This window comes from Micromesistius poutassou (assembly GCF_964030765.1).
Source record: "Micromesistius poutassou genome assembly, chromosome: 9".
In the NCBI taxonomy this organism is placed as follows: Eukaryota; Metazoa; Chordata; class Actinopteri; order Gadiformes; family Gadidae; genus Micromesistius; species Micromesistius poutassou.
The window spans coordinates 16,945,596-16,973,095 of NC_140279.1; the positions used below are offsets into that span (position 1 = coordinate 16,945,596).

General features: G+C 48.2%; 4 protein-coding genes across 4 annotated transcripts in view; 3 read left to right on the forward strand and 1 right to left on the reverse strand.

The window, feature by feature from the left end:
• Nucleotides 1-3: 3 nt before the first annotated feature.
• On the forward strand, nt 4-5,361 carry ddr2a (discoidin domain receptor tyrosine kinase 2a). The gene is made up of 5 exons (XM_084472688.1): nt 4-87; nt 1,058-1,254; nt 1,877-2,118; nt 2,666-2,814; nt 3,191-5,361. Exons 2-3 carry the CDS (start codon nt 1,085-1,087, stop codon nt 2,001-2,003), a joined length of 297 nt encoding a protein of 98 aa, XP_084328814.1. The 5' UTR covers nt 4-87; nt 1,058-1,084; the 3' UTR covers nt 2,004-2,118; nt 2,666-2,814; nt 3,191-5,361.
• A 279-nt stretch (nt 5,362-5,640) lies between these two features.
• hsd17b7 (hydroxysteroid (17-beta) dehydrogenase 7) lies at nt 5,641-10,201 on the forward strand. Its single transcript, XM_084472486.1, has 9 exons — nt 5,641-5,759; nt 6,110-6,313; nt 6,487-6,579; nt 6,691-6,805; nt 8,077-8,271; nt 8,874-8,987; nt 9,251-9,307; nt 9,418-9,516; nt 9,766-10,201. Exons 2-9 carry the CDS (start codon nt 6,186-6,188, stop codon nt 9,853-9,855), a joined length of 891 nt encoding a protein of 296 aa, XP_084328612.1. The 5' UTR covers nt 5,641-5,759; nt 6,110-6,185; the 3' UTR covers nt 9,856-10,201.
• A 2,064-nt stretch (nt 10,202-12,265) lies between these two features.
• On the forward strand, nt 12,266-17,412 carry serbp1a (SERPINE1 mRNA binding protein 1a). Its single transcript, XM_084472625.1, has 9 exons — nt 12,266-12,628; nt 13,960-14,155; nt 14,274-14,426; nt 14,581-14,652; nt 14,784-14,861; nt 14,977-15,148; nt 15,404-15,448; nt 15,880-16,077; nt 16,215-17,412. Exons 1-9 carry the CDS (start codon nt 12,373-12,375, stop codon nt 16,272-16,274), a joined length of 1,230 nt encoding a protein of 409 aa, XP_084328751.1. The 5' UTR covers nt 12,266-12,372; the 3' UTR covers nt 16,275-17,412.
• A 7,215-nt stretch (nt 17,413-24,627) lies between these two features.
• Nucleotides 24,628-27,500, reverse strand: part of lrp8 (low density lipoprotein receptor-related protein 8, apolipoprotein e receptor) — a gene marked incomplete at its 3' end in the record, with an annotated part of 44,951 nt that continues 42,078 nt past the window's right edge. The window contains exons 14-17 of the mRNA XM_084472945.1: nt 26,230-26,409; nt 25,980-26,118; nt 25,483-25,551; nt 24,628-24,911 (exon numbers count right to left, since the gene is read on the reverse strand). Of these exons, the coding sequence (XP_084329071.1) occupies nt 24,628-24,911; nt 25,483-25,551; nt 25,980-26,118; nt 26,230-26,409 (672 nt within the window). The remainder of the gene's footprint in view (nt 24,912-25,482; nt 25,552-25,979; nt 26,119-26,229; nt 26,410-27,500) is intronic.

A 27,500-nucleotide genomic window follows, 5' to 3' on the forward strand; every position in this document is an offset into this window, starting at 1 on the left:
GAGGGAGTTCTCCTTTGACGTCGATGAGGGCCAGCCCGTCCTGGTGGCGGTCAAGATGCTGCGCGCCGACGCCAACAAGAATGCTAGGTACTCAACACACACTGGTGACTCAGGCCTCCTCTGGTCGCTCTCTTGTCTCTCTCTGGTCCTCTCTCTAGTCTCTCTCTAGTCTCTCTAGTCTCTCTCTAGTCTCTCTAGCCTCTCTCTAGTCTCTGTCTTGTCTCTCTCTAGTCTCTCTCTTGTCTCTCTCTAGTCTCTCTCTAGTCTCTCTCTCTCTCTAGTCTCTCTCTAGTCTCTCTCTAGTCTCTCTCTCTCTAGTCTCTCTCTAGTCTCTCTCTAGTCTCTCTTGTCTCTCTCTAGTCTCTGTCTTGTCTCTCTAGTCTCTCTAGTCTCTCTCTAGTCTCTCTGGTCTCTCTCTAGTCTCTCTCTTGTCTCTCCTAGTCTCTCTCTTGTCTCTCTCTAGTCTCTGTCTTGTCTCTCTAGTCTCTCTAGTCTCTCTCTAGTCTCTCTAGTCTCTCGCTAGTCTCTCTAGTCTCTCTCTAGTCTCTCTCTGGTCTCTCTCTAGTCTCTCTCTAGTCTCTCTCTAGGCTCTCTAGTCTCTGTCTTGTCCTCTCTCTAGTCTCTCTCTTGTCTCTCTCTTGTCTCTCTTGTCTCCTGTCTTGTCTCTCTCTAGTCTCTCCAGCCCAGGGGGTCACCAACCTTTTTGAACCCGAGAGGTTCTTCAAGGTTACTGAGTCGTATGAAGGGGCTACTTGTTTGATACAAACTTCCTGGATAATATTATATATCTATTATATATATAACACAAATAATAATTTTGTAGGGTTCACCTTTAATGATAAGAATTATATACATTTGAACATTTATGAACAAATCATCTGTCTCTATCCCGTGTCTTTCACAATACTAAAAAATGACCCTCCAAATCATTGTGAAAAGTTTTCTTTTGCTTTTCCACCATGTTTTTCTTTATTTTCATTTTCATTTATTAAATATGTTATATATATATATTATATATTTACGCCAACCTGTTGCTCTCGGTGTTTCCGCGCGCTAGGAACGACTTCCTGAAGAGATCAAGATCATGTCCCGCCTGAAGGACCCCAACATCATCCGGCTGCTGGCCGTGTGCATCTACAGCGAGCCCCTGAGCATGATCACAGAGTACATGGAGAACGGGGACCTCAACCAGTTCCTCTCCGCCACCAGGCCCAGGGCCCGCTGGCCGCCCTCCAGCACCGCACCCACCGTCAGGTGAGAGGGAAGGGGAGAGAGGGGTGGGAGAGAGGGAGGGGGAGAGAGGGGGGGAGAGAGGGGGAGGGGGAGAGGGGGGGGGAGAGGGAGAGAGAGGGGGAGAGAGGGAGGGGGAGAGAGGGAGAGAGGGGAGGGGGGGGGGGATAGGGAGAAAGGGGGAGGGGGGGGAGAGGGGGAGAGTGGGAGGGGGGGGGAGAAGAGGGAGGGGGAGAAGGGAGAGGGAGAGAGGGGAGGGGGGGGAGAGGGGGAGAGAGGGGGAGAGAGGGGGAGGGGGGGGAGAGAGGGAGAGAGGGGGAGGGGGGAGAGGGAGAGAGAGAGGGAGGGAGAGAGAGGGGGGGGGAGAGGGGGGAGGAGAGAGGGGAGAGGGGGGGAGAGAGGGAGGGGGGTGGAGTAGGAGAGGGGGAGAGAGGGGGGGGTCGTCGGTTTTGGGAGTGTGTGTGAGTGGGCCTAGTTGATAAGGGACTTTGTGTGTGTGTGTGTGTGTGTGTGTGTGTGTGTGTGTGTGTGTGTGTGTCTCTCTCTGAGTGAGCCAGGTTATTGGTTGGGAGAGTGTCACCCTACTCTTTCTCCCTCCCTCCCTCCCTCCCTCCCTCCCCCCCCACCCTTCCCTCCCTCCCTCCAGCTTCAGTGACCTGTGTGACATGGTCACCCAGATCGCCTCCGGGGATGAAGTACCTCTCGTCTCTGAACTTTGTCCATCGGGACCTGGCCACCAGGAACTGCCTGGTGGGGGAAGAGCTACACCATAAAGATCGCCGACTTTGGCATGAGCAGGAACCTGTACAGCAGCGACTCACTACCGGCATCCCAGGGGAGGGCCGTGCTGCCCCATCCGCTGAGATGTCCTGGGAGAGCATCCTGCTGGTGAGCACACAGACCTTTAACCCTTTAAAGATCCCATATCCCAGGCTTTTTTAGGGTTAATAATTACATTTGGGGGTACTACTAGAATCGGGTTACATGTCTGTTTGTTAGAAATACCCCTTATTATTCTCACACCGTTCATTTCGACAAAACCAATTTCAGACAATTTTTCAAAAACGTTCTGTTTTGTATCATGTCACGTTAAGGCACCCCCCTCCCGAGTAGCCCAGTCTGCTGTGATTGGTCAGCACGCCCCAGAACACTTTGCACGTGTGTGTCGGCAAATTCACACCCCTCGAAAAGTTGTAAACATCGCGGGTAGCCGGGAGGCGGGACTTCTGCACTTTAGCCCGCCCCACTGCACAGTCTCTGACGTCACACTGTTACGGAAGTGAAGTTTGAGCGCAAACGAGCCGTTTGCACGCCCTTATTGAGGGGGGTTCTCGTTCGGGCGCGAATAATACTCCCCCTGGCTCGGACTTGGATTTATCCAGCTTAGCAGACGTAAAACATGGCAGTACAGACAGTAGAGCGTCTCTTCCTCCAGGGTAAGTTCACCACGGCCAGCGACGTGTGGGCCTTCGCGGTGACCGTGTGGGAGATGCTGACATTCTGCCAGGAGCAGCCGTACTCCAGCTCAACGACGAGCAGGTCATCGAGAACACCGGCGAGTTCTTCAGGGACCAGAAGAGACAGGTACACGCATTCAGCACTTCAGTATCTCAGCATCTGCGACCTTTGAATGACGCATAATTCTGTATGCAATTGTAGGTGATAAAGGGTGCGTTTTGATTGAGTCTCATGGTTCTCATGTATTTGTTTGACTGCTGACCATTGCTAAAAAAAAAAAGTCAACTGCATGAGAACTATGAGACTCAATCAAAACACAACCTATATCACCTACGTAATAAAATAGTTGTGAGTCTTGAACATTTTAATTCAACAGGCATAATCAACACCCCCGTCTATCAGTTGTGGCGTCAAGCCAGGCGGTTTCTCTAAGCTATTTGTTTGAGTTTGTCGTATGCATTCACACAGCAAACAGCGGCTCATGTGTCTCCCCTGGCCGTAGATCTACCTGCCCCAGCCAGCGCTGTGTCCAGACCCGCTCTACAAGACCATGCTGAGCTGCTGGAAGAGGAACAGCAAGGAGAGGCCCTCCTTCAGGAGATACACAGAGCCCTGCTGGAGAGCCAGCCCTGACCCAGGAAATACACCCAGCCCTGCTGGAGGGCCAGCCCTGACCAGGAAATACACCCAGCCCCTGCTGGAGAGCCAGCCCTGACCCAGGAAAATACACCCAGCCCTGCTGGAGGGCCAGCCCTGACCCAGGAAATACACCCAGCCCTGCCGGAGGGCCAGCCTTAACCCAAGAAATACACAAGCCCTGCTGGAGAGCCAGCCCTGACCCAGGCAATACACCCAGCCCTGCTGGAGCCCTCGGAGGGTTAACCCAGCCCTAACCCAGACATTCCTCTCTCCTCTCCTATACACCATGCATGAGACAGATAGGGCTTAGAATAGAATCCAGCTTTAAGCTATCTTATCTCTACCAGGGGTCAGGCGACCACTGGGGGAAACACTGTTAGAGCATCAACAACAACAACAACAACAACAACAACAACCTTAACAAACAACAGGTGGATGGACCTCAATGTGTGTCTTAATGAGATTGTGTAATGTTAATTACATTCTTATATGATACTTTTATACAGAAGGGTCATATCCCACCAGACAAGCACACACAAGACCGTTTTAAACTTGCAAGTATTAAAAAAAAAGTGAAATGTAGCAATTCATATTTGGCACTTTTTTAACAATGTAGTTTTTTTTTATCTTGTTTTTTTTTAACAAGTTATCGTTTCTTATGTTCCAGGTCTGTGGGTTCAGTGAGGGGCGATGATGGAGGCTAGAAGGCTTTCTTGTGTTTTCTGTTGGAAGACTGCTTGAATGTAGAGTAAAATAAGAGCAGCAAACCGTCACTGTTAATATAAAAACATGTCGTTTCAGAACAACAAGTTACTGTTTATTTCATCTCAATCGTTTAGGTCATCTAAGCAATTTATTATACCAGCAAATTGTTATATTAATTGCAGTGTTCGGCAGTGATGTTGCAATGAGCAATGTATACAACAATATATTTTCAATAGATATTTCATTATGATATTTTAATATCCATAATTGTAAAAAGGGAAATAGGTTTTATTCACATGTCTGTGTACTAAGATGCGCTTCCGTTAAAAACACATTTCAGTGAATGGCAGCAGTCAAAATGTCCTCATTCTGTCCTTCTCCTTGATGTCTGATCATTTATGAAGTGTCTGAAAATGTAATCTAGTTTGACATAACAATATCACAGCAGTCATATTCTGAAGGGTGTGGGTTTTTGACTGTCTATCAGTTCCCACTCTAGGCCAGACGTACCTGTGTGTCACAAGGGGGTGAGATGTATGTGTTTACACGTTGGAAGGAAGATAATCGATAGGTTAAGTGTATACCAAAGAATTGTGTAGCAGTGTATAGCAAAGACTTACTAAGTTTGTGAACTCAGACTATAGAGTGAGACTGAACTGTATTTAAGTTGCAGTGTCAGATAATGAAATGAGTGTGTGTGTGTATACAGAAAGGGAATATTCAGTCTTATTCTTGCATTTTACAAAAAAACGACAGTTTGAAGACTTTTAGAGATTGCTTTGTTTGAAGAGGCTGGTTTTATGAGAAGCTAAGGTCAAACATCTCATGGTTACAAAACTACTAAATGAATCACACATTTCAGCTATTAATTAAACTCATTGTCATCACATTAATCATTTTGAGGTCATGTTCACAAAATCATTCCTTGTCTGTAGTCAGTCAGTTTGATATGGCCTCATCTGTAAGGCCGTTTTACTTTACATGTAAAGCTTGTTCATGTTCTTCTTAGCTTCCTCATTTTAATAACATTTCATGATGAATGACCAATGTAACTGGAAAACTGCATGCAAGAATTCCATTCAAAAACATATTGACCAATTATAAAAGCATTTGAGGTTGTTAAAGAGTATGTTGCCCACAAAAAATAAACTGGTTGCAATTGTATAGTTGTCAGTTGACTCTGCAAATTTATAATTTGTTTAGTTTTGTAAGATTTTTGTACTATTACTCAAATGTTGTTTTTATAGGAGTGTTTTATAAAATACTTGTATGCAAAGGTAATGTTCTTTGTAATTCTACTTTGTGATAGATAAATACCTAAATAAACTTTCTCAATGCTATTCTTTCCCTCCAAGTCATGGATGCAATCATGTAATTCAAACACAGGTTGACCATTACATCTTGATTTGTGGGTGTCTTTTAAGAGCTAGTAAAATATGACCCATCATGAAGAAGCAAAGATTTTTATCATCTCACGACGTATGATGAGCTGACTATAGCTACGATATCATTGGCTAGGAGCAACTCTGGTATCCAATCACGACGCGGAGGTAGATTCAAGGATATGACGTCAGCTAGGCTAGGTGCACTCTCAGACGTCAGACACATGATGATACCTCCTCCACGGATCAGACCATTCAGAACACTTTACTCGCTTTTTGCATAAGTTGTTAAAACTCCAACCTAGTAACATGAATAAAGGTGGTTTTGGTGACCGGAGCAAATAGGTAATTCAGCCTTTCACCGACTTATGTCACAGTTAATTACCGCGAATGTTCTGCTATTTTATACCTGTTTTACTCATGAATACATAGGCTGTATTGTACCGTTACATTTTTACACATATATGCCAATGTGTACAACCCTATTATTGTGGGCACATATGAGTATGTCAATTGGAGAATAAGTCGTTATTTGTCGTTCCATTCAATTGTGCGTGCGTGCGTGCGTGTGCGTGCTCATTTGTATTATCCATTCTGAATGTAAAACAACAACAACAACAACAACAACAACCCTATGATTACGATCCGAAGCATTACAGAAACCCGCCTGATAAACATGACGTCTCCCCATGCAGCGGCATCGGCCTGGCGCTGTGTGAGCGACTGCTGGGAGAGGATCCGGGGCTGCAGCTCTGTCTGGCCTGCAGGAACATGTGCCGAGCGCAGGCTGCCCGGGCCGCCCTGCTGGCGTCCTTCCCCGGGGCGCAGGTAGGCCTGCTGCAGCTAGACACCAGCTCCGTTACTTCTGTTCTGAACGCAGCCAAAGAGGTGAAACTCAGGTGGGACGGAAATACAATGACCAAGAAATAAGTTGTTTCTTAACATAGCAAGCAGAATGTAAAATTTAATTCAAGTCATAAGCGCTGGTAGAATGAAATACCCAAATGCAGGTTAAAATTGTGCGTTCAATTGTTGACATGTTGACTAATCTGGATGCTGGTGTTCCATGTAGGTATAGCCAGCTGGATTATCTCTACCTCAATGCTGGTATCATGCCAAACCCACAGTTTGACGTGAAAGCCTTTTTCAAAGGCGTATTTTCCAGGTAAGGTAATGCATTACATGACAATAAGGGTTTAGCTATCTCTTACACCACCCTGATGATACGGCTGCAATGCATGATGGGAAGACATGTTTTATTGTATTTCTTTGACAGGAACGTTGTAAATATGCTTGCCACTGGAGCAGGGATTCTGAAACAGAAGGACGGCATCACTGCAGACGGAATGCAGGAGATATTCGCGACCAACCTGTTTGGTCATTTCCTCCTGGTGAGTTTTCATTAGTGAGTTAATCTGCATGTCTCCCCCTGGCAGACTGAACGGCTCACACGCTTACTTTCATTTTAATGCAAATATGACACATGACACAAGACGAATCAATGCAGGGCTTCTGCATTATGGAAAAGTGAAAAAAAAAAGAAAACATTCATATCGACATATCGAGTCAAAATGTCCTCATTCTGTCCTTCTCCTTGATGTCTGATCATTTATGAAGTGTCTGAATTTTTTTTTAATACATAACAATATCACAGCAGTCATATTCTGAAGGGTGTTAGTTTTTGACTCAGTTTCCCACTCTAGGCCAGAGGTACCTGCGTGTCACAAGGGGGTGATATGTATGTGATATGTATTATGAAACAAAGCATTATGGAAAAGTGAAAAAGAACATTCATATCGACTTTTCACAATTCTGCTCTCCCAAATGTACACAGAGAACCTGCAGACGATTCACCCTCTGTAGCTCTGTTAACCACAGCCTAGCAGCCCCAGATGATTCACCCTCTAGCTCTGTTAACCACAGCCTAGCAGCCCCAGATGATTCACCCTCTAGGTCTGTTAACCACAGCCTAGCAGCCCCAGATGATTCAGCCTCTATCGGTCTGTTAGCCGCGGCCCAGCAGCAGCCTAGCGTAGCGCTCTGCCCTTGGCCGCTCCCCTCTGGGCCGAGGGGGACACCTGACCCGTGACTGCGCAGCAGCGCTCATTAAAAATGTAGCGTGTTATTTCTGTGACGCTGCGTCTCCGGTCATGTCCTCCCATTAAGGACACTGCTGACGGCCAGCTTCGGATTCCCAGCCAACCCTCTGCTTCGCAGACACGTTGATGGGTGTTATGAACTCTGTGAGGACACTCTGTGCGACGCTGGACTCCACATTGGTCTGACAACCATGTTTAAATAAGCTATATGTCCTCTGTGTAGGGATTTATTTATATGCTTTATCTGTGGTATCAAGTGGGATCCCTGGTAGGATACTGCATGGATGAATCATAATTCTAATTATGTTCTATGTCTTGTTTTGTGGGTCTTTGTTATGTACTGCCATGAGCACACTGAAACAAATCCCTAGCAACTTGTACAGAGTTGTATGGCAGTAAAGTATTGAATCACAGCCATTTGGATATCCTGAAAATGTTCAACAATGACAGAAATCTCCTCGAGAGCCATGATGTCCTGATCTGTAACAGCGTGTTGTAATCTCTCCCCCCCCCCCCCCCCCCCCCCCCCCACCCCCCCCCCCCCACCCCCCCCCCCCCCCCAGGTCAGAGAGCTGGAGACCCTCCTCTGCCAGGCAGGCCGGACCTCCCAGGTGATCTGGACCTCGTCCAACAACGCCCACCAATCAGCTTTCAGCCTGGAGGACGTCCAGCACCGGCAGGGCTCCCAGCCCTACAGCTCCTCCAAGTACGCCACGGACCTGCTCAGTGTGGCGCTCAACACACACCTCAACACACAGGTCCGCTCAACACACACACACACCTCAATACACAGGTCCGCTCAACACACACACACACACACACACACACACACACACACACACACACACACACACACACACACACACACACACACACACACACCTCAACACACACCTCAACACACACCTCAACACACAGGTCTGCTCTACACACACCTCAACACACAGGTCTGCTCAGCCTGGCCCTCACCACATTATTAAGCCTCATTGACCTCTCTCCCTCAGGTGTTTAAGGAGACCCAGGGCCTGAGGTCACACCTTGTTCTTAAACAGGTGGTTCAAAGTATGGTACCCAGATCACTAGAGTTCTCTGCTTGTCTGGGCTCTATTCTACTGGTCTGACCGGAGCCCGCTCTGTCCTTGACTTTGCTCCTTTGTTCAACCATCGAGGTGAACTTCCATTCACTGGGTTTTTCCACTACATATTTTATAATGTTGATGCTCCCTGCCGGATGCACAATACAGAAGAGATTACAGCGAGTGGAATTGGTGATCAAATGAACTCCTTGAAGATTCCTATTGCCACGTGATGGCTATCGGCATGGCTGCCTTTAACATCATGTTCTACTGTTGCTTTCTAGGGCTTGTATTCATCGGTCATCTGCCCAGGTTTTGTGATGACCAAGTTGACCTATGCCATCCTGCCCGCCTTCCCGGATATCCTGTGGTCCCTGGTTATGCCAATCTTTTGGTTTGTAAGTAGACGTGTTATGAATTTACTAACTTAAACATGCAGGTGTATCTTGTTGCCCGGTGAGATAGGCCAGAAGGTTGGAACCTTATCACTGAGCAGAGCCGTACAAAATGTCATCACTGGAATTCATTGCGAATTAGATTAGAATGATTCTTTGCCATGTTCCCTTTTCTGGCATTGCATCACCTAATTTGAATGTAGATGATGGTAAAAAGATGTGGAAGTGGACATCATTTGTGTGGTTTATTGTCTGTATATGCACAGATCCGGATGTTTACAAACACTTTCACCCTGACGCCTTACAATGGAGCTGAGGCCCTGGTGAGTGAAACCTTGAGTTTCAAATAAAACCCAAACGTTAATTCACATTTAGGTTTCTCTTAGCATTGTTAAGTCAGTGATGCCTCCCTGCCCCCCCCCCCCCCCTGTAGTTCTGGCTCTTCCACCAGAAGCCTGAGTCATTGGATCCTTACTCCAAGTACCACAGTCTGACCTCAGGCCGCGGCGCCAACCACATAGAGCCACGGAAGGTATGGCGACACATTATCATCTAGTGTCTTCTTTTCAAATGGTAAAATGCCAACCACTGACCACTCAGTTAAACAGCCTCGTCCCTCTCTCCTCCCTCCTCCTCTCTCCTCTCTGCTCCCTCCTCTCTCTCCTCCTCCTCCTCCTCCTCCTCCTCCTCCTCCTCATCTCTCCTCTCTCCTCCTCTCTCTCTCCTCCACCTCTCTCCTCTCTCTCTCTCCCCTCCTCTCTCCTTTCTCCTCCTCTTGCAGATGGATGTGGATGAGGACATGTCCCAGGCCCTCTTTGAGAAGCTATTGGAGCTGGAGCACAAAGTGAGGAAGGGAAGAGGGACGGAATAACCCTGCATGGTCGCAGTAGCCAACCAGAGCTTCAGCAACCATGTGCATTGAAACCATTACTGTAATTTGTACAAATTTGAATAATATATTGAACGATAATAGGATAATATTGAAAATGCCGTGGATAATTACTTGGTTTATCTGTATAATAAGTGTAATGTTGTTTTATTCTGACATAGGCTGTTAGTATATTGTGAAATATATAAACCAGACTGAGTTTTATTTAAATGCATAAATATATTTATAAACAAATGTTTTAAATACAATTATATATTCCTTTATAACAATGAAAAGAGTTACCCTTTTAAAGTTGTCACAAAGAAATATGAATGAAAATAAATCACAAAATATCAATTATTGGGAATATATTATTTATAAATGAAGGGGAATAAACCAAATGCAAAGACCTATCAGGCTACATCACGTTGAACGTAAACATTTGATAAAACAGCACGGTCGCTTTTTGAGGCACACTTATACATTTATAAAGATTGGAAGCGAAGGAGAGCTATACTGGACTGCCCCGGGTCTTGCTCTGTCGGACATGATCAGCGAAGCCAAAGTCGTTGCGATCCAAAAGTAAACTGTCCGTGTCGCCACCGAAGTTGATGTAGGTGGACTGAGCGAGCCAGTCTTTGGTCTTCTGCTGCTGCTCCGGGCGCGCAGCTGTGCATAACATCTCCTGAGAATTCGGGGCCATTTGCCACAAATTGTTCTTCGGTGCGTCCAGACCGATCTCATCGTAGTCCTCTAGTTCCTCGCCGCCGCTCAGTACTGGGTTGCAGAAAGCCCAAACCATCCCACAGAAATAGACGAAGAATCCCCCCATCACCATGATCATGAGCGCGTAGGCTTCTATCATCGCTTTAGTGACTGGGGACATCGTCATCTTGAATGCGAAAGTTGACCTCGCTCTTTTAAAAGTATCGTAGATCTGTAAGACAGAAGGCAGCGGTCGGTGTCCAGTAATCCAAAGTATTCGATTTTCGATAAGGATCCCACCTTGAAAAGCGACGAACGGCGAGGTGATGGCGATGTCCTATACCTTTTGCGCAGTTGAATTGCTGTTTTGGATCCTTTGGCCATTTATTATTCCATCCGTCCGGAAGACCTTCTCTTGTGACCTGTATTTTACCATGACGAGTAGCCAACAAACTCTGTAAGACCTCTCCGGCTGCGCAGCGAGTGCTTATCTGCTGCACATCAGGGCGCGTCTGGCAGCGGACGAATAAATTAATGCATTTCCAGAGTGAATCTTCCCACACAGAATGAAGCAAAAGCTAAAAGTCTGACAATCTGTCTGGCACAAAAACGTTAGGCACCTGGACACACACGCACGCACGCACGCGCACGCACACACACACACACACACACACACACACACACACACACACACACACACACACACACACACACACACACACACACACACACACACACACACACACACACACACACACGGCAATAAATTGTAATTGTTAATAATGGCAGAAGGCGCGCGTGTGGATTGGCCAAAATATATTTTATTGTATTATTTTTTTAAACCTTTGCTTCCTTTCAGTTCAATTCTCCCACAGTTAGCATTGGCATAGGCATAGGCTACTATGTCGTGGTAGTATAAGTAGGCCTATGTAATCATTCGAACAAGTTATTTGCTTACACAAACTACTGCAGGGCAGCCTACAAAAGATAACCAAGGAACCGTTATGTGTCTCGTGTCTCATGTGTCTGTACGTGAGTGTGGATTAACGTTTGCTATTCTGAAGGGTATCTTTAAATGTTTTATTTGGCATAAGACAAGAGTGAGGTCCCAGTCATTAAAAACGACTGGGCACTCTCTTTCAACGAAACCCCCACTTATGTTATTGCATGTGTTCAAGGAGAATAATACATTTATCGATTGACACATCAAATTACTGTACTTTTAAGGTAGTGGTATGATTGGGCCTCATTTATTTAGATCATGAATTCTAAACCCTTTGACTATAATAAGAGCTCAGCAGTTCTAGTTAACCCCCTCAAGTTAACCCCTTGCTCTACAGTCATTAGCACCTGTTGGCTTCAGTGCTTTTCTAACAGCTCCATAGACGGCACCTGTCGCCCATCTATAAAAGACAAAAATGCTGTCTCATTCAAATAGTTTGTGCAAAAATGTTAAAGCATTGTACATAATACGAACTACTGTAAGGGGATCCCGAACCTCCTCCTATTTAAAGTAAATCGACCATATGATTAAAAATTAAACGTTTTCCAGAGCTACAAGGTTGAAAACAAAAATTAGCCCTGGAATTCTGGGTAATGGTGTTCTTTGGATGACGCGCGTCCGCCTTGGTTCGATTGGTTCGGTGCAGTCCACAAACTACAAGCCCCACCCCGCGCAGTGGCCGAGGTCCCGGATGTCTATCGCGCCGGAAGAGAAGAAGGTCCTTTTCCTAGCCATCTTGTGGCTTCATCAAGCGAAGTGTTCGCACCAATCCTCGTAGAATCGGAGGAAAATCCTGTCGAAGGGGCGCCATCATGCCCGGACAAATGCAAGAAGGTTTTGGCTGTGCCATCACCAATCGGTTCGACCAACTATTTGACGACGAGTCGGATCCCTTTGAGCTGTTGAAGCAGGCGGAGATCAAGAAGAAGGAGGCTGCTGCCCTGGCCGCGGCGAAGCCCGCCGTCCCGGCCGCCAAACCACAGAAAAAGGAGTCGCAGAAAGACAGAAAGACCCCACTGGCGGACAAAAAAGAGGAGTTCCAGGCGCCCGTGCCCATCAAGAAGGATGGTGAGTGTGAGACGTCAATTGTGGCATTAAACGTGCACCCAGGCTAAGGGGTTAGCTAGGCGGCTACTGGCCGGCCCCCCCAGCGCCCGGACTCCCGCGACATGAGGTCCCACCGGGCCCATTGTGCGCTGGTCCGGCGCCATCAGGCGGATCTCTGCGTTTATTTTAACCAGTATCTCCCTAAGCCCCCGCGTGTGGTCCAGGCTCAGAATCCCCGGAGGGCGAAACGGCGTGCAGGCCAACTTGTTTTGGCCTCCCCCCTCCGGCCTTGTGTCGTAAGCCTCGCTGCGTTTATTGCGGCATCCCGATCTGATCACCGAACCCCAGAACGCAGAAGCAACGAGAAACGACCTCAATACCCTTGATTAGTGTGTATTTTGTATTTGTGCTTGCGGATTTTGGACGCCGTGCGACCACGTTTAATACACAAAGGAAATGTGCGTGGGCTGGTACAGCTAAAGATACCGTTGGTGCATGCAGAACGTTCGACTGTGTTGTGGATCCCCCCTAACCCGATTCTGGAGGTGTCCAGTCGGGCGCTGTTTCAAGGGGGGGGGGGGGGTGTATGATCCGCAGCGAGGTAAACCTCGTGGCTGCGGTGTGGGGCGTGCTGAGCGCCGAGCTGCCACTTCCCAGTGGCTCACAACACACCCTCGTGGTATGATGTCATCCGCGACCTGAAAGGCTGAGTTTCGACACTGGCCGACCACGTTTTGTTTGTTGCTCTGAAAGGCGATTGCTGGGCCGTTCTGGACTGATCTGGACTGATCTTTGTAGGGGGGGGGGCATTATCGCCATTACAACACCCCAGTACAATGAACTCTTTATGATTCGGAGAGAATTGGCGGTTTGCGGCATGTTCATGTTCAGTAACGTTACACACTATTACTGTTGAATTTGCACATACACGTGATGATTACTTGGTATTTTTTCGGATCCCTCTGAAATCTGTCGGTATCTGGTTGCTGGAGAAGTGATGGGACAGGTGCACGGCCACCAGCCCTCAGCTGCTGTAGGAGCTGGAGGAAGTCTATTTTAGTAGCATGGGAAAGGGCTACTGGTAGGGCCCAGTCTGACTAGGCTAGAAATGGATTAATTAGTGGTATTTCCAGTTTATATTGTTGCCATGTGGTTACATTTACTTTTGTAGCCTTAACTGTACAACACCATTCAGGTTTGTTTAAAGGTTCCATTGCATTGTTAGGACTGCATGTCCCCCCCCCCCATACCGGTCCCCCATACATTACCCTCTGACTGGGGGGTCTGTCGCTGGAGCTCCATTGTCCAGGGCACGACTTTGTGACCCTAATCCTGTTTTTGTGTCCCTGTAGGTATGAGGATGGGGAGGGGAGGCATGGGACGGAGGCCGGAGGGTGAGGGCCCGAGGCCCCAGGGCGGTGGCCCAGGAGGAGAGGGGAGGCCCCCAGCAGACAGACGACCAGTGGACAGGCGGCCCCCACGGCGCTTCGAGAGGCCCGCCGGCGAGGGCGGCGAGAAGCCCGAGGGAGGAGAGTTCTCCGTGGAGAAGTGAGTAAACCGAATCAATACCGGCCGACGTTAGGCCCGCGCTACGGTAATGCATTTAGCTCCAGAGTCGGCGTGACGCAGTGATCTGATCGCGTATCGTATCTCTTCCTCGCCACAGGCCCATCGGCGACAGACCAATGAGGGGCCGCGGTGGTGGACCCAGAGGCGCCCGTGGAGGCGGAGCCACCCGGGGGCGGGGCATGGGCCGCACCGATGGTTTTGACTCCAGAGGAAAGCGTGAATTCGACAGACACAGTGGCAGCGATCGATCGTGAGTGCTCTTCCGGTTTTGTCGCCATAAGTCCCCATATCTTCCCGTGTGACTCGGTTCACTACGAGCCATTGCGCGGACTGAATGTTGTTTCAAAACGAAGATCTGAAGTCGTAGCATGGTGGCTAACGCGAGTCTCTCTCTCTCTCTCCAGTGGCCTGAAGGGCGAGGAGAAGCGAGGAGGCAGCGGCTCCCACAACTGGGGAACCGTCAAGGATGAACTGACGTGAGCACCCTTTGGACTTCTTCTTCATGTTGCTATGAAACAGAAACAACGACCGGCTCATTTCAACACCCGTCGTTACGGTGTATATTAACGCCACACTCTTTGTAACATTATCTCTTTTTTTTTTTCAGCGGTGAGCTCGACCAATCAAATGTTACCGAGGAGAACCCCGAAGGAGAGGAGCACCCGGCCGCCGACTCTGAGAACAAGTAGGTCACGTGACACGGGGCGGCGTTCCCCCGGTGACGGGTGACGGGTTGGCGGGCCTGAAACGCTCACAGGGAGAGCGAGACACTGACGTGGGGGTGGTGGTTTGTGTTCCAGGGAGAACGAGGCTGAGGAGCCGAAGGACGAGAGCCCCAAGGAGATGACGCTGGACGAGTGGAAGGCGGTGCAGGACAAGGAGAGAGCCAAGGTGGAGTTCAACATCCGCAAGGCCAACGAGGGCGCCGACTGGAAGAAGGGCTACGTGCTGCACAAGTCCAAGAAGGATGAGGTGAGCTTGACCGTCATCCTTAATGCTCCTAGCGGGTTAATGAAGATGCATATTCTTCCACTTCCAATTTTTTGAAGTGGATGGAAAGAGCATTCACTTAAAATGATTTGTCACAAAGGGTCGTTTTTTAATTTGGTGAATCTGAAGTGCTTGGAAATGAAGGAGCTTTTTTCTTCTCACTCCTGGCTGAATCCCCCTGACGGTCGTACAGATGTGTCCTTGTTTGTAATCTCCACCCATCCTTTACCTCCACAGGAGAAAGGTACTCTGATTGAGGCTGACGCTGATGAAGTCCCCAAGGTTAGTAGCGTTATTGGTAATGAATCATCTAATCGTGCAGTTCTTATATAATCACAGTAAACGTCCCCTTCTGTACATCATTTTACATTTAGGGCTTTTATCCAAAGCGACTTACAAGGAGTACATTCTTCATAAGAAGTGAAACAATATATCGCTGTCGGTACAGTAAAGATGTTCATTGAACTGGTGTGCCAAGCACTAACAATCGCCAGGCTGACCCATTCCCCGTACACAGCAGTGATAGCTAGCTACTGCCGGTGCTACAAAATTAAGTACTATGAACAAATACAACATACATTAAGTGCCAAGACGTACAACAGACAATAGGGGGCGGGCGACTGAATGGCTATGCAGAGTCCAGGTGAACTCTGAACAGGTGAGTTTTGAGTCCAGTAAACCACATGGTCTAACTTTAACCTTACCTGTCTCAGGTTGAGGATGAACACCGCAAGCCCGCCAACGACATCACCGCCCAGTTGGAGATCAACTTCGGCGACCTGGGCCGTCCAGGGCGCGGCCGCGGGGGACCCCGTGGGGGCCGCGGTGGGCGGGGCCGGGGCGAGGGCCGCGGCGAAGCTCGCGGTGAAGGACCTGCAGCCAGGCCGGCCCGCGGTGGGCGGGGCGACAAGGTAAGGGGTCTGCCTGGTCACATGACATAACACGCCCCCCCCCCCCCCACGTGGGGGCGGGGTCTTGTTTAGCTTCTGCCTGCGCCTTCGTCAGCAGCAGTTTCTCATGTTGTGTTTGGTTTCTCTCGACCTCCCAGGCCAGCGGCGTGTCTGTGCCCAATGTGGATGACCCTGAGGCTTTCCCGGCGCTGGCCTAAGCCCGGGCCCTCGGGAGCCCCCCAGGCACCTCCACTATGAGGCTAGCATGTCCCTGGATCCTTCAGCAAAACGTATTGATGGAGAAGACTGTCATCCTCGATGGCACTCGACTTTGAGGACTGAATTTTACCAATTACAAAAAACAGAAAAAACAGAAATGAACACAAAAAAACAAAGAAAAAAGAAAAGGACTTCTTGCTACTCTGGAGCAGATTACTGGTAGAGGTTTTGTACTTGGAAACAAAGTAGCAGGGGTGTTTTTCATACAGTATTTTTTTCAGAGGTTATGCATTGTTCATTGATACTTTGTAATTGCTGCTTAAAATATTTCCAAATATAAGAAGCGCATCCTTTTGGCTTGGTGCTGGTCAAGTTCGCTTGCTTGATTGCTACCAAACGAGCCTGACGGCAGGTGTCAAACCATGCTCATAAACTGTACCACACTGGGTATTTCATAAAGTTACTGCCTCACTTCACTTGCTGAGATTTCAAGGACTTTTATTTTACAAGATGGCGGGTTGTTTTCTACTTCTCAAAGACGGGTCTCTTCTCTGATGCTCTCATTAGGAGGGACTATTTCAGAAGGTCGCTGGTAAGGCAAACCTTCCTCTTTGATCTAGAAATCAAACGTAGATTTTGGTCAGAAAAACTGGGTTAAAAGGTCTTTGTATTTTCCTCTCTCTGGTCCAAGTCACTCACTTCGACATGTCAACGGAATTTACACCGACACTTTTGACCTCCACTCTACAAGTGGCGTGCGACTCATTGTGGAGAGACTTCTACCCTTGTCCTTTTTCGTCTGCACTGATCATAAGCTTAGAAATCTGAACGCCCTGGTGTTTTCACTTTAATCCAAAGGCAAGGCCAGAAGTGTTTACACAATTGAGACGTCGCTGTAATTCCAAACCTTAAAACCAGTTTCCACACTCCAGTGACGGGCCCTGGTCCATGTGTGTCTCAGTTCTTGCGCATCATTATTTTTCTTAACTCCTTAGCCTCTACAGTGACGCCACTGCATAATCGCTCTGAAAGAAATAGCTGTCCACCCCGAACAGCCAAGTGGTGTACGCTGCGGGCTGTGTGAACGCTAGCCCTGCTATTTAGACCTCTGTTGGTAAATAAAGATGGTCGATTCATTTTTCTTGCATTGTCGTTTGTGCCAAATCTATTTTCATTGTTGGTGGAAGCTTAGAAAGAACCGCGTAGTTCACTGAATTGAGACTAGAGTTAACTGGCAGTTTGTGAAGAATTACACAAACTGCTAGTGACTGGACAGGTTCATGCTTGCATGTCAGGCCGCACAGCCTGTGGTGTTGGTACCTAGATGGCCAACCAAGGGTCAACTCAAATATATAATGCAATGAATAATTAGATTAGGAGAAATAAACATTTCAACCTGCGGTCGTTCTATTTAGTACTTAGTAAAATACTTTTTGAGGTTAGATGTGGACAAATCAATACAGATTTTGGAACTGGTAAGTACAATAATATACAATAATTACCCATTGCTGCATGTGGTAGTGCACTCCAACCTTATTGATTTACTTGCATACTCAGACCAAGTATGCAAGTAAAGACAGGTCAGACCAAGAAATTAACTCAAACCTATGATTATCTTTAATCCAATAAGATACGGCCCGACCGCTATATACGTCATGTACAGGGGCACATTAAGTTCATTACACTTTTCAAATGATTTGCAATAAAATAACGGTAATATATTACCCAAATTCCGGTGAAGAGGGCACTTGAGTGTGTCGGTGCAAGCCCCACCAGGGGAATCTGTGGAGGTCAAGGTCACCTCGTGAAATGCAGCATTCTGGTTGCAGCTCTCTGGCGCCCCCTGCTGGCAGTCTCAGTAAACTGTCCTCGTGTTTCACAGAAAGTTTGGAGCGACGGGTGTCGTGTGTCTGTGTGTGTTGCTTAAATTGTCCCAAACGGTTGGCGGTAAAGACCAGGGGACGGTGGGCCATTGGAGGCAATGAGCTCAAGTTGAAAAAGAAAAAGCTCCAGGTATTCCCAGGTGGTCTCCCATCCAAGTACTGACCAGGCCTGACCATGCTTAGCTTCAACGTTTCAGGGTAGTATGGCCATAAGCAATTATAGACACCTCCACGCAAGGTTTTATTGAGGACACATGTAAGTTAGAGAGTTGCTGAGGCCTGACGTTACGTTTTAGAAGAACAATGATTAGTTCAATGTAAAGTTGTTGATCCAGTTGGATTCCTCATGAAAACATTTTCTCACTTTGCACTATAGCACTCATTTTCTGCAGGGCATGAATTTTTTAGTTCCTTAAGATGTTATAATACATTCCTCCCACATAAATAGAAGACAAGACTGAGGCAGACGTGGTTTTCATTAATTTAATATATCAATATATAGAGATTTATCAACAGCTTGCTTTCATAGAAATGTGAGTGAGACCATTTGGCATACAGTACAGATATCCCATGTAAGTAGAGAAGTAGAAGTTTTTATTATTAAAAAGTGTCACCTACCCCAAAAGGACCACAAAAACAAGGCACCGATAAATTAAAACCCCGCTTTAAAACAATACACAGATCAAACCTACCCAACAAAATGAAATACTTTATAAACTCTCTAAAACATATGCAATGTTCCCCATGTTAAGAATAATAAAAAAAAGGAAACTGACAACAGGAAAGAGAAAATAAAATAACACTTTGGCAGATTATTATCAATATTTTAGTTACAATCAAGTAGTAAAGAAGAAATCCAGTGAACTTGTGTACAAATACATTTCATTTAGGTAAACACTCTTCTGTCCCGACCCCCCTGGAGGCTGATCTGCTTCTGTCACGTTTAATGTTTGTTTACCGATACTTTTAAAACATTATCAAAAAGCTTTTCGCTGTATGAAAACCAGCCCAGAAGTTCCTCTTTACACAGTGCAGAAGGGCTCTTGAAAAAGGGTTTTTTTGTGCAACAGACAGCGTAAAGGCCGGTCACATGACTGTGGATCGACTCCCAGATCTAAGCTTTCTTTCTGCTCTTTTCAAAGAGCAGCATTCTGAGAACACGTTGGCAGATCATATTTTATGTTAGCATTTTGTAATTATTCTCTTATAAAAATCTGTACAATATTTCTCACAATTGTTGTATTATTCGTCTGTGTTCAATCCCGGTTTAGATCAGTATTGGAGTTCTTCCAGGATAACACCACCTCCTCAACATGTCTCCCCTGTAGCCCTCAGCTGTAAAAACCCTGAACCCTCTCATCGCTCGGAACAATAACAACGAACCAAAGCTGCACAAATGTCACGTGACTCCCAACGTCCGTCGTTACACCTTTCAATGTCTGGTAGGAAATGTATTTTCTTAATGTTGTACTTCATGGCACATGGTTCACCTACCGACCGGGAGTCGTACAGTTCCTCCAGAGGTCTGCTTCGGTCTGGAATGGGGAAAGAGCCAGTGGAGGGCCTTCATCCATACTGCCAGCAGACAGCCAATCGTGTTCCAGGCCTTGGCCCAGGTGAGCTTGTTGTGATTCCATTGGCTGGTAGTTGTGTTGGTGGGTGGTGGTGCTAATATGTAAGGACTCCTGCGGGCTGTTCCCCTGTTTCTTTTAATGTCCATTTCAATGCTTGAGATAAGTGAAATGAGTGAATAAATGTGTTGGCACTGAGAGAAAAAGAATGCCGCCGGCAACAAGGGTTACACCATCGCAGAAACAGTTTGTTACTGTTCAAACCGGAAGGTTCCCAAAGGGGAACAGAGCCGGAGCGCACTGTGGAATTATGTGAAAGGGTTAATGGAATTAAAGCCAATGTGGATTAGAATGGTAGATGCTGGCATTACTTTTGCATAGTGCATATGCAATATGTTATTAGGAGACATAGGAGCTCAGGACTCCCAAGTCTGAGTCATACAGGGAAAGAAAAACACACACAGAGAAGATGGGATGTCGTAGAGTAATGAGTTACGAGGAGGAACACACAATAGTAATATGTAACCTAAGGCATGCTGGGTAATTTGTGAGTTTCACATAAATATAAGAATTTGGAATCACTTGGAAGCTAAGAAAAGCTAAGCTAATCTCATCGTGTTTTATCAACAGGAAATTGTTCCATCGTTGCTCAAATGTCTTCATAAAGCTAGATGATTGACGAGGCAAATTAACAACTAATTATTCACCATTGTTATGGTTATGTTGATAGTACAAACACATCAAATAATGAGTTATGGATCTACAGAAGCATCCACTACTGAGACATGTTATTGCATATGTCATATGTAATACCTGATAGGGTTTATGGGAATCATGATAAATATGGATCAACAATCCTGAGCCTATTGCTGCAACATACACACACACACACACACACACACACACACACACACACACACACACACACACACACACACACACACACACACACACACACACACACACACACACACACACACACTCAATGACCGACATGAGATGTCCTTCTCTATGACTAATGTCTCTCCCTATGACTTATGTATTTTCACTGACTAATGTCTTTCCCTATGACTAATGTATTTTCTATGACATGGGTCTTTTCTATGACTAATGCATTTCCCTACGAATAATGTCTTTCCATACGACTAATGTCTTTCCCTATGACCACAGGGAGGCGATAACTCGTGAGACCAGATGAAGGTCTACACCTCCACTAGTGCTGGTTAACCGGTTAACGATTCAGATTCCTATCGCAGTGTTTATCAGGGTTACATTGTGCCGCCTCATGTTTCCGAATAGCCATCAGTGTAAACTCTGTACCAGAGCATAAACAGAATCCTGGGCTCAAGCGGTTGGTGATTATCGGTGTGCCTAGCATGCTGATCAATATACACGATATAGCTGAGTCCCCATGGGGATAAAAGGTTGTCTTTCATCTACAAAACCACGCAAAGTAGAGCATTATGCTAAACTCTCCCCTTAACAAGAACACTTGCTTTGAGTGCCCTTAGCTGCAAGTCAGCTCCCGAGCTGGCTAGCGTTCAAGGGTTGTTTTTAAGGGGAAAAACAGCACTCCCCCTTGCTCCCCTAAGTACTGGGACACCCTACTCCTTCACAGGAACACACAAAATCTAGGGTTAGGGCTCAAATCTAGGGGAAGGGGGAGAATTGGCACAGGGCATTAGTCTGCCATGTATGAAACCCTGCCACTTGGTAAAGGTCAAGAGGCCAGCTTACTCTGACAGAGCGTCCATTGAAGCCAATATCAGCAGGGTTATGATCAGGCCAATCCTACCAATCACAAGGGAACACACACACGGACCACCAATGGTTCACTGTTGACCACTTGTGACGTGTGTACTTTTGTACACACGTGATACCCACATGTCTCGGCACACGTTCCCATAGCATCCTAAGAGCTAAACCCCAGCTTCAGCCAGTAATGCAGCCTAGGATGGAGATATTGCCTTTTGTTAATTTAGCATGAAGAAGAATTGGTTTTATTCAATTGTTTATCACACCCAACTGCACTGTGTGTCACGTATGCCATTCGATTTTTCTTCCATAACCATATAAATATCTACACACACACACACACACACACACACAGATTACTAAATAAATAAAAAAGCCTATGAAATTGAGTCAACAATGAAATACAAAATCGGAGTGTCCTCCATCCACTGGTATTGGCGGGGCAGCTTTCAGTTTAAAAAGTGGACAACTCAGACAACTTATATTTCCACGGTCGTTCTCTCACACCTTGCATCAATTGACTAATAACGCAAGGCAAGCGTTCAATTAGGGCCGGATGAACGTTTACATTTTAGGGGATTTTTCTGATTCTGCTTTTGTCCAAAGCGACTTACAACCATTCAATCACTCATTCACACACCGACGGCGGAGTCGACCACGCAGGGCGACAGCAGCAGCCAGCTGGTCAGGAGCAGTCAGGGGTGAGGGCGTCTCGCTCAGGGACACCTCCACACTCAGGCTAGGAGGAGCCGGGGATCGAACCAGGAACCTAGTGGTTACCAGTACAACCCGCTCTACCCCCTGAGCTACTGCCGCCCCAGCAGATAAGCCTGTATGAGGGTATTGGGAATCCTGCGTGCCTGATTCCCCACCGGAGAGGACGTTCTGAGTGGGCGGACTGCTGCCACAGCATCATGTGTGACTGCAGCCCTGAGACGGACCAGTGGGCTTACGCTCTCTCCTCCTAATCAGCGAGCCAGCCGGTGTTTCACACACACTCAGACTTTACTCGGGCAGGCCGCCCCCGGGGTCTATTCACAGCTGATTGTGCAAGAAAGTGCTGCTGCCAGACGGCTCCGATGAGAATCCCCGTCTCCTCGGTGGAACTACACCAAGAGGAGCACAATTCTTTTTTTTCTTAGGTCTTTTTTTTTTTACTTAATCTTACTCGGTAAGGCCCTCTGGTCCCACCGAGCAGAAGGCTCCAACTAGAAGACGGGTTACAAGGAGAGGAGGGGAGAGTACAGACTCACACTACAGCAGGAGGGGGCAGAGGGCAGTAGTATTAGTAGTAGTACTAGTGGTAGCAGTAGTGGTAGTGGTAGTAGTAGTAGTAGTAGTAGCCATAGCAGCAGTTAGTGGTGATAGTGAGGGACGTAGTAGTCTCAATGTTAAACAGAGAGATCTGTGTTGAGATAAGGTGAGTGTGTGTGTGCGTGTGCGTGTGATTACACACTGGATCACATCCCTGCGGGGGGGGGGGGGGAGGGGGGGCGGGGTGTTTGTATGGGGAGGGTCTCTCCCCCCTCTCTGCTGTGTGGAGTGTGTGCGGGCGGAGGGAGGGTCGGTGGTAGTGGGAGGTATTGAAGGGGGGGGACGGGAACACGCCCCCTCTCCTCCTCTCCTCTCCTCCCCTCCTCTCCCCCTCTCCTCCTCTCCTCTCCTCCCCTCAGGGGTAGCCATCGTCCTCCGAGCTGAGAGCCACTCGCTGTAACAGCAGATAGAACACAGTTAGCAGCGACATGCCCCCGCAGCAGAGAGAGAGAGAGAGAGAGAGAGACAGAGACAGAGAGGGGGAGAGAGAGAGAGAGAGAGAGAGAGAGAGAGAGAGGGAGAGACAGAGACAGAGACAGAGAGGGGGAGAGAGAGAGAGACAGAGAGAGACAGAGACAGAGAGGGGGAGAGAGAGAGAGACAGAGACAGAGACAGAGAGGGGGAGAGAGAGAGAGAGAGAGAGGACAGCAGGGCTGGAGGAAAACACTCAAAAAGAAAATAGAAGAGGCGAGTGAAAGAGAGTAGGGAGACGCTGGTTCATATTCCTGTGAAACCCAGGCCTCCCTGTGTGTGTGTGTGTGTGTTCTGGCTCCTTCACCAACCTATTGAACTACTGATCTTACATTAAGTGGAACTAGCGACCTTGCGGTTAACAGCCGACCCGCTCTACCTCCTGAACTACTGCCGCTCGTGATCTTCAACTCCACCCACCTCCCTCTCCACGTGTAACTGCAGAGTGACGCCGCGCCGCACATGGGAGACAGAGGGATGGTTCAGAGATACAGAGAAAGACAGACCGAAGAACAAAGAGAGAGAGAGAGAGAGAGAGAGAGAGAGAGAGAGCGAGAGAAATGCCCCCATCCCCGCTCCGCGCCTCAGCAGTATGATACCATGTATATGGTCGGACCTTGGTACAGCTACGGTATGTTTTTGTGCACACACACACACACACATGTTTTGGTTGCCAAGCGCAGATCATGACTCAATAACCCACAATCCTCTGCTTCTGCTCTTTCCTTAGCGCTCAGCTCATCACAAATCTGTTACTTTTGCTCGCCAAATCCAACCCCGCGTTCACAAAAACAAACTAACAAACGCAAACCAATTTGCCGCTTGAACAACAGAACACAGAATCACAGAACTACTGCAATAAATCAAACACACTTGCGTGAGCGGCGCTGTGGGTGTGTGGAACCCGACGGCAGGAAAAAAATAACTTCTCGGGTTCTGGTTGAAAATCCGGAGGGAACGCAAACTGAACTTTCAAAGTATGGTAGAAGTTTGGTAAACATGTCTATCATGCCGGAGATCAAACCCCTGGAACTCCCAGTGTGCAACGCGGGAGGCCGTGCCTTGGTTATGGGGTTATGAGGAGCCGTGACTGACATGTGTTGAGATGATGGGGGGGGTTGGTTATAACGTGAATACTGGGCTTTAGCGTGCAATACAATGATTCACCCTTAACGATGCGTCTATGTTGTTTGTCAATGTGCTCGTGGTATGCTGCTGAAGGAGGGGGGGTCATTATAACCCCTCCCCCCCCCCACCACCTCCAACACCCATCGTCATACCTCCACACCCCCCCCCCACCCTCTCCCTCCCACCTCCTCCCTCCCACCTCCTCTCTCTCCTCCTCCTCCTCTCTCCTCTCATTTGCCGCTGGAGAGCATGGGGGCCCCGGAGTACCAATGGGAGTCGCTGTCTGTGGGCCCGCCCCCCAGGGGCAGGGCGTGGAATGGCTGGCTGCGGCTGCCACTCACGGCGGGGTAGACGTGGCCCACGGACTCGGAGTGGCGGCCGATGTGGACCTCGTCGTCGTCGTCGTCCTCCGTCGTCTTGCGGTACACGGGGTTGTCGAAGTTCATGCTCTTGGTGTTACGGCGCCGCCAGTTCCTCCACAGCAGGACGGCGCTGGTGCACAGCAGCGAGAGCGCTGGGGGAGACGGAGAGAGTGTTTAACACACGCGCGCACACGCGCACGCACACACACACACACACACAGCAGTAAGAGTGCTGGGGACACGGAGAGAGTGTTTAACACACGCACACACACACACACACACACACACACACACACACACACACACAGCAGGGAGCGCACTGTGGAGTGAAGAGACATGTTTAACACACACACACACACACGCACACACACACACACACACACACACACACACACACACACACACACAGCAGCGAGAGCACTGTGGAGTGAAGAGATGTGATTAAAAGAATGACACACACGCAACACACACACACACACACACACACACACACACACACACACACACACACACACACACACACACACACACACACACACAGCAGGGAGGGCACTGTGGCAAGGAAAATTGCCTCGTCGACATGCAGGTGTAGATGGCTGAAGCCGCAGTTGAAGAAGCTGGCTGGTAGGCCCAGAGGTGGAAGGAGGTGGTGGCCATGTTGGCTGTACCAGGCTGGTAGGCCCAGAGGTGGAAGGAGGTGGCGGCCATGTTGGCTGTACTCACCGACAGGAATGGCGATGGCCAGCACGGCCACGGTGATGTGGCTCCCTAGCAGGCTGAGCTCGCTGCCCGCTGGTGAGAGGGTGTGAGAGAGACGGAGGGAAAGGTAAGGGCGAACTCACACTAGGCCATCTGTACCGTTGCCCGAGTACGTTTGCCCCCTAAAGTCTAGATCGTTTGGCTAGTGTGAGCACGCCGTCCGTACTCAAGTACAGTTCAACTCCGTGGCCTCGGTGCACTTCGGAGAGGTGTGCTCAGGCCACGGTACAGAATGCTACAGAAGCCGACACGCGCACACGCACGGATACGCAACCTATATGTACAAGAGGCAACCGTACTCAGGCCCAGTTGAGATTGCTCTAGTGTGAGCACAGGCCAGCGGCACAGTGGGGGGGGGGGCAATCGTACTGGAGTACGGTACAGGGACACTTTGCCTAGTGTGTGAGTGCGCCCTAAGGGGACACGGTGCCGATCAGCCAATCACAGCCCACCTCCCTTACCTCTGTGGGAGAGACTGCCGTTGCTGTCTGTCTGGACCCCCCCCGCGGGGCCCAGCCTGGGGGTCCGGGTGGAGGTGGAGGTGGAGGTCAGGGTACCTGCCCGGGTGGAGGTGGACATCGGGATGGAGGTGGAGGGGGACTTCGTGGTACCGGCCCGTGTGGACTTGGACATCGGGGTACCTGCCCTGTTTGAGGAGGACATGGGGGTGGTGGAGGCGGAGGTGGAGGTAGGGGTGGAGGTGGAGGTGACGGAGAGCTGGGTCCGGTCCCGGCCGGCGGCTGCGGTGGCGGGGGTGGTGTCCCTGGGGGGGCGCGTGGTGGACCAGCGCCTGGTGGAGGGCTTTGGTTTAGTTGAAGTGGCAGCAGTGGTCGTGGAAGGCGTGGTGGTGGGCGGTGTACTGGTGGTGGTCGGGGCGGCGGCGGTGGCGGTGGCGGTGGTGGTGGTGGTGGTGGTGGTGGTCCTCGAGGGAGTGCTGGCTGTCCTGGTGGTGACGGTGCTGCTGGTGAGCGCAGCGACGGTCGAGGTGGTGGAAGCGATGGTGGTGGTGGTTGACCTCGACCTCACTGCTCAGGAGAGAGTGGGAGAGAAAGCACAGATAAAGCCGCCCGTTAGTGAGTGAGTGAGAGAGAGAGCGAGAGCGTCCCGAATATCAGGAAAGATGCTTTTCTAACAAAACACCACTTTGTAAACCACGTAAAGGAAAACTCAAGAACCCAATCTTCATTTTGGGTCGAAAGGACTAAAGTAGACATCCATTTGTAATGTAATTCATTTAATTGATGTTGTTCATTACAATACATAGATTTAGCAGACACTTTAGTCTGCAGCAAATGAACTGCTCTGATTCCTCCTGAGTCCTTAGGGGCATTCTGCCCGTTAATGTATGTCCTCTTTAAGGTCTTGTTTAAGCTATATTTTCTATCATTATGGAAAGGATCACTACAGACTGAATAAATCCATTAGACCATTAGACCCAGAATGATTGAAAAATCAAAAAAGGTTCAGGTTGAAGATTTTATTTTTATAAAACATGAGACATTGTTTTCAAAGTGTCGAGGTCAGATGTACTTATAATAAGAGTTTTGGCCTTTACATTAGAGAGCTTTAGTGTTGTTATCGAGGGCTCGAGGTTATTCAATTAATTCCAGCCTGCACTGCAATAACAATTGTGAAAATAATTGCAGAGCAACATTTTGAGACTCTGCGTGGGTAGAGAATATTATAAATAAGCACAACCTTTTACCATATGACAGTGTGCGCGTGTGTCTGCAAATAATGATGTAAATAATAATTAGCATCTAATGTGATATGTTTAGGTCCATCTCCTCCAAGTCTTTATTGAAAGTATGATTGTTTAAATGTATTAAAGAGCCCTTTGCACCCAGCTAGAGCGAGGCATGCCTCACCCATCCTGTTAATGGTGCCTCGCGGTCAAGCAACCGCAATAAGGCCATCAACAGAGGACGATTAACACACCAGAACCAAGAGAGAGAGTGGACATGTGTGTGCGCTTGTGTGTG

Bases quoted from the DNA above. Each gene is read 5' to 3' on its own strand.
- ddr2a (XM_084472688.1), top strand. From the start codon at position 1,085: ATGTCCCGCCTGAAGGACCCCAACATCATCCGGCTGCTGGCCGTGTGC. The intron at 1,255-1,876 runs GTGAGAGGGAAG...CCCTCCCTCCAG, and splicing joins AGCACCGCACCCACCGTCAG to CTTCAGTGACCTGTGTGACA.
- hsd17b7 (XM_084472486.1), top strand. From the start codon at position 6,186: ATGTGCCGAGCGCAGGCTGCCCGGGCCGCCCTGCTGGCGTCCTTCCCC. The intron at 9,308-9,417 runs GTGAGTGAAACC...CCCCCCCTGTAG, and splicing joins ACAATGGAGCTGAGGCCCTG to TTCTGGCTCTTCCACCAGAA. The intron at 9,517-9,765 runs GTATGGCGACAC...CTCCTCTTGCAG, and splicing joins ACCACATAGAGCCACGGAAG to ATGGATGTGGATGAGGACAT.
- serbp1a (XM_084472625.1), top strand. From the start codon at position 12,373: ATGCCCGGACAAATGCAAGAAGGTTTTGGCTGTGCCATCACCAATCGG. The intron at 15,149-15,403 runs GTGAGCTTGACC...TTACCTCCACAG, and splicing joins ACAAGTCCAAGAAGGATGAG to GAGAAAGGTACTCTGATTGA. The intron at 15,449-15,879 runs GTTAGTAGCGTT...TACCTGTCTCAG, and splicing joins ACGCTGATGAAGTCCCCAAG to GTTGAGGATGAACACCGCAA.